This window comes from Salvelinus sp. IW2-2015, linkage group LG23, assembly GCF_002910315.2.
Source record: "Salvelinus sp. IW2-2015 linkage group LG23, ASM291031v2, whole genome shotgun sequence".
In the NCBI taxonomy this organism is placed as follows: Eukaryota; Metazoa; Chordata; class Actinopteri; order Salmoniformes; family Salmonidae; genus Salvelinus; species Salvelinus sp. IW2-2015.
This window is the reverse complement of record NC_036863.1, coordinates 33279529-33285845: the sequence shown is the minus strand read 5'-3', so window position 1 is coordinate 33285845 and position 6317 is coordinate 33279529. Positions and strand designations below refer to the sequence as shown.

The following is a 6317-nucleotide window of genomic DNA, read 5'->3' as shown; positions in this document are numbered from 1 at the left end:
CGATTCATATTAACAATTAACACACGTTTGGCAAGCTATATATCTCACATGATGACCATTTGGAAAACAAAACAGCTTTTTTAACACAATAGCATCCTCATCTGGACTGAAGTTGAATGGCATTTGGTTCCTCATATCCAAATGACCATTATTATGTTCATATGTAGGTGTAGCCTATATCTTTCTTTGTTCTTTGCCTGTTTTAATTATATTTGTATTTTCATACATGGAACAAAACACAATGGTATCTACTGTTTATCCTGGAATTATTTTATTCAATAATCTACTCAATCATGATAACATTGCATTGTTTCAGCTCAGTCAGTAGGGCTGAATCTGTTGTGAAAGTCAGTTAGATAAGCAGAAAACACAGCTCAAATCAGCTCAGTAGCAATTTTATACAGCATTGATTAATGGCAGGGACGAAAGATGTCTGATACACAGTATTTAAAAGTCAATCACATCAATTAAAACCAAACAAAACATCTTGATGACACCCCCAAAAAATGTATGACAAAAATAATCCTGTAGATCGAATTTACCAAACCAAAGTGTTTGATTATGAAATGAGCTCCCAGTTCTACAAGGCATTGTTTTTTTTTTGTGACCAACTTTTTATTTCGTTTTTTCAGAAGGGGGGGTTACAGGTACAGTACAGGTATAACAAGTCATATAGACTACCGGTCCAAAAAATTTGAACACCTACTCATTCAAGGGTTTTTCTTTATTTTTACTATTTTCTACATTGTAGAATAATAATGAAGACATCAAAACTATGAAATAACACATATGGAATCATGTAGTAACCAAAGAAGTGTTAAACAAATCTAAATATATTTTATATTTGACATTCTTCAAATAGCCACCCTTTGCCTTGATGACAACTTTGCACACTTGGCATTCTCTCAACCAGCTTCACCTGGAATGCTTTTCCAACAGTCTTGAAGGAGTTCCCAGATATGCTGAGCACTTGTTGGCTGCTTTTCCTTCACTCTGCGGTCCAACTCATCCAAAACGATCTCAATTTAGTTGAGGTTGGGTGATTGTGGAGGCCAGGTCATCGGATGCAGCACTCCATCACTCTCCTTCTTGGTAAAATAGCTCTTACACAGCCTGGAGGTGTGATGGGTCATTGTCCTGTTGAAAAACAAATGATAGTCCCACTAAGCGCAAACCAGATGGGATGGTGTATCGCTGCAGAATGCTGTGGTAGCCATGCTGGTTAAGTGTGCCTTGAATTCTAAATAAATCACAGACAGTGTCCACAGCAAAGCAGCCCACACCATAACACCTCCTCCCCCTCCATGCTTTATGGTGGGAAATACACATGCAGAGATCATCCGTTCACCCACACCACGTCTCACAAAGACACGGCGGTTGGAACCAAAAATCTCCAATTTGGACTCCAGAACAGACTCCAGACCAAAGGACAAATTTCCACCGGTCTAATGTCCATTGCTCATGTTTCTTGGCCCCAACAAGTCTCTTCTTATTATTGGTGTCCTTTTAGTAGTTGTTATTTGCAACAATTTGACCATGAAGGCCTGATTCACGCAGTCTCCTCTGAACAGTTGATGTTGAGATGTGCCTGTTACTTGAACTCTGTGAAGCATTTATTTGGGCTGCAATCTGAGGTGCATTTAACTCTAATAAACGTATCCTCTGCATCAGAGGTAACTCTGGGTCTTCCATTCTTGTGGCGGTCCTCGTGAGAGCCAGTTTCATCATAGCGCTTGATGGTTTATGCGACTGAATTTGAAGAAACTTTCAAAGTTCTTGAAATGTTCCATCTTGACTGACCTTCATGTCTTAAAGTAATGATACACTGTTTTTATTTTCTTATTTGAACTGTTCTTGCCATAATATGGACTTCGTCTTTTACCAAATAGGGCTATATTCTGTATACATCCCCCCTACCTTGTCACAACAAAACTGATTGACTCGACAGCATTAAGAAGGATAGAAATTCCACAAATTAACTTTTAAGAAGGCACATCTGTTAATTGAAATGCATTCCAGGTGACTACCTCATGAAGCTCGTTGAGAGAATGCCAAGAGTGTGCAAAGCTGTCATCAAGGCAACTATTTGAAGAATCTCAAATATAAAATATATTCAGATTTGTTTAACACTTTTTTTGGTTACTACATGATTCCATATATGTTATTTCATAGTTTTGATGTCTTCACTATTATTCTACAATGTAGAAAATAGTAAAAATAAAGAAAAACCCTTGAATGAGTAGGTGTTCTAAAACTTTTGGCCGGTAGTGTGTGTATAAAATGCAAATATATATATATATATATATTCAGTTATCATATTTGCATTTTATATTTTCTTGTACCTGTAGGCTGCCACTCAAAGAAAAACAACACAACAAAAACAGACAAATGCAGACAAAGATAAACAGTATCAACAGGTTTGTATTATTCTGTATGCAAAGAAAATAAACAAAAAAGGCTCCCCTCCCCAACCCATCCCCCCCAGTTCCCATCCACCTGCCCACCCACATCCTCCCTCCCCACCCAGAACCGCCCAGTTGGAGCAGTCCTCCATAAGAATGAATGGAGTTTTACAGTATTTCAATTAAATATTTCAAGGACAAAATTACATGTATTTAAGAATGTTGTTGTTGTCAAGGGGACAGTAACATCACTACTCTAAAAAATATACTTTAACGAAAATGTTTTTATATACAGTACCAGTCAAAAGTTTGGACACACCTACTCATTCAAGGGTTTTTCTTTATTTTTACTATTTTCTACATTGTAGAATAATAGTGAAGATATCAAAACGATTAAATAACACATTCTTCAAAGTAGCCACCCTTTGCCTTGATGACAGCTTTGCACACTGGTGTTCTCTCACTCACCTGCTCTCAAGATACCTTGTTAAAGTTACTAAAGTAATCTTCTAATCAAGAGAAAGGGGATGTTTTCTCTTAGATTTTCTAGATATTAGCATGAGGTAAAACTGGTATTATACTAAGAAGAACATTTTATGACAAAAATTGCCAACAAACCTCTTTTGTAATAATAACTTCATAAATTGTACAAATGTATTTGTATAGTATATATGTTGAAATTGTGGCAAGTATTATTTCCTTTTGAAACCATTTAATTGGTTATATTACAGATGTGATATGAAWAGTTGGGTCGTTCAACAATATTAGTGCTTTCTGCATCACTTTGAAATTCTAAGTAAAAGTTTTGCACAAATAAAAGCCTGTTATATTTAATGAAGTGCCCTGTAATATAGACCACATGGAAAATTCAATCAATCTCAATTTATATGAATTAAAGACTTGCTAAAGTGCCTCTGTGCATCCTCTGTGACTTTTAGGAAGATTTTTAACCCACTTAACCACAACATTTCTCCAAGTTTTCACCATCATTATAAAGCCCTAGTTATGTTGTAAAGTCATTTCTGAAGAGTATTATTTATTTTATGTTATTAGTGATTCATTTTAAGATTCTTTTTTTTAGGTCAACCCTGTTATGTCAACTGGACTGTTTGAGTATGGTTAAACTATTCAAAAGAGACATTGAACATGATCTCATAGTCAAATCATTGTGTAAATGCCAGTTCTACTCTTTATGACCATTTTCTGGTGTTTTGTGGTGGAAAACCAAAGCAGGTCCAGCATAACACATCAATCCTATTACCCATAGATAGGCCAGAAATGATTTAACAATTAAACATTTTTGTTTAATGAAGCTTGCATTCAATTGCCCCTCCCTGTTGCACACAACAAGCTTCCATTCCCCCTGTCACAAGGGGATTTATGGCTGATTCAAGATTAAATTATCAACCCTGTTACGGTCAACCATGTTACTTTATTTGGCACTTATTAGGCACATACTATAGTCGTTTGTTTTATGTAACCTATTGAAATGGGCAAATATGTTTTTCAGTAAGTTGAATATGTGCTCTTTATGATAGAATGTTAAAATTAGGTGATATAAAAAAAAATCAATACTCAAACGGCACCTAATTGGTGGAACGACCAAGTTACCAAAGTGGTTGCACATTAAAGTTGATAATTTCTACCCATGTACACACAGAAATGTCCGCACATACAGTTTTCAATGCTTTTGCGGGCTATGGGTACTCCTATGGAATTTCTAAAGATTCACTGCAAAAGACTCAAAGGACTGTTACTTTTGTAGTCTTACTGTAAACAACTGTAATCCATCTTCAGTTGATTGGAGGAAGCAAAAGAAGAATATTCAACGGAAAGAAAAAATACACAGTTTGACAGTTCACAGCCAGGATTTCTTGCCTCTGCCTATTTTAGTTATGTTGGCTAGTTTGGCCTTAGTGCGTTCTTTCTCATCTGGGCTTCTCTTGGAGGTGCACTCTACTGTGGAGTCCGTCTCGAAGGAGATGGCTGGGGTGTGGGTGGGCAACACACCACTGCTCTTCTCCTGGGACATGGGAGGGGAGGTCTGCAGGACCACCCTGCCTCGTAGGGAGTGTTTGAGCTGCAGCAGCAGAGGGTTGTTGTGGTTGTGATACAGGTCCACAAGTTCCACAGGGTCCTGCTCTGGCTCGCAGCATGTAGAGCAGGCAGAGCACAGCACACGGAAAATACAGACCCAGCCCAGGTAGTGCAGCTCCACAATGTTCAGGATGAAGCAGCCCAGGCTGATGCTGAACATGAAGTTGAGGAAGATGGTCTTCTCCGTGGCACGAGACACAAAACAGTCAGTCCGGTTAGGACAGGGGTAGGTCTCACAGCGGAACAGTTGAGGCACTTCAAAGCCAAACAGGTAGTACTGGCCCACTAGGAAGGCTATCTCCATGACGGAGCGTAGCACCACGTGGATGATGTAGGTCAGCAGCACTTGGCTGGACAGCTCGGTGGGATCCTTCCCCACCTCCTTCAAGTCCTCCTCCAGCAGGCTCTGCTCCACACACTCCCCCTCCCGGGCGCCCCACTCCTTCTCATAGCAGGGGTTGAAGGAGCGGTTGCTGGCCTCCCGGGCGCCCCACTCTTTCTCATAGCAGGGGTTGAAGGAGCGGTTTCTGGCCTCCAGGGCTTCCCCATCCTCCACCCCTACATGTTTGAGACTTTCACTTGCAGGAGGAGGCTTAGCAACCTCCTGGATCTTCTCAGTCTCTAACTTCTCATCCTTGGCTATCTTGTGCAACATGTAGACAATGTAGAAGATAGACGGTGTGGAGACGAGCACTATCTGGAAGACCCAGAAGCGCAGGTGTGAGACGGGGGCGAAGGTGTCGTAGCAGACGTTGTTGCAACCAGGCTGCAGGGTGTTGCAGGTGAACTTGGACTGCTCATCGCTGTACACTGCGTCCCCCACCAGGGTCACCAGCAGGATGCGGAAGATGAGGAGCATGGTCAGCCAGATCTTGCCGATCACCGTGGAGTGGTTCTGAACCTCCGTTAAGAAGCGACCAAGAATGGACCAGTCTCCCATTTCTTAACCTGGGGGAACACAGATGAAAAACAAACAGCAGAGGCCTATGGTGTGTTGATCCCACCACACTACAATATTATGCCCCACAGACAAATCAACATTAGTGCTACAGTCTTTGAAGGAGTGAAACATGGATGGAACCTGCGCATCTGCAGCACTGATGTATTTCCTTGTAATCTATCAAGGTCTTTAATGAGTGAGCCATCAGCACAGTTTAGTCTCACTACTGAAAATGAAGTGTCTATTGCGGGAGGGGCACATGCTAAGTCAGCAGAACCATGAAGCCATAAAACAGGTCAACACATAATATGTCATCCAACATCCATAAGAGGGGCAGCAAAATACTTTCACAATGTCACACAACATACTTAAGACACAGTATACTGTAGGCTATGTTGGAACATGTCGCTATGTGTTATGTAGATGTACTTTGTTTAATATACAGTATGTGTTGTTTAAATTAGGGATCTGGGATATTCTAAATAACATGAGAAAATGCTTAATTTGATACATGAAATGATTATGTAGAAAGAGAAAATTAAATATAGGTCCTAAATATAGGACACAACTCTTCATTATCCCTGACAGACACCGCTCTTCATTATCCCTGACAGACACATCTCTTCATTATCCCTGACAGACACCGCTCTTCATTATCCCTGACAGACACAGATCTTCATTATTCCTGACAGACACCGCTCTTCATTATCCCTGACAGACACATCTCTTCATTATCCCTGACAGACACCGCTCTACATTATCCCTGACAGACACCACTCTTCATTATCCCTGACAGACACCACTCTACATTATCCCTGACAGGCACCGCTCTACATTATCCCAGGCAGACACCGCTCTACATTATCCCAGGCAGACAC

General features: G+C 40.4%; 1 protein-coding gene across 1 annotated transcript; it reads right to left on the bottom strand.

Annotated features, from left to right (window-relative positions):
- Positions 1 to 2598: 2598 nt before the first annotated feature.
- LOC111951018 (gap junction delta-2 protein-like) lies at positions 2599 to 5634 on the bottom strand. Its single transcript, XM_023968981.3, has one exon. The coding sequence runs from the start codon at positions 5437 to 5439 to the stop codon at positions 4261 to 4263; it is 1179 nt and encodes a 392-aa protein (XP_023824749.1). The 5' UTR covers positions 5440 to 5634; the 3' UTR covers positions 2599 to 4260.
- Between the last annotated feature and the right edge of the window lie 683 nt (positions 5635 to 6317).

What these genes read in the sequence shown, in the direction of transcription:
- LOC111951018 (XM_023968981.3), bottom strand. Translation starts at nt 5,439, where the DNA reads ATGGGAGACTGGTCCATTCTTGGTCGCTTCTTAACGGAGGTTCAGAAC.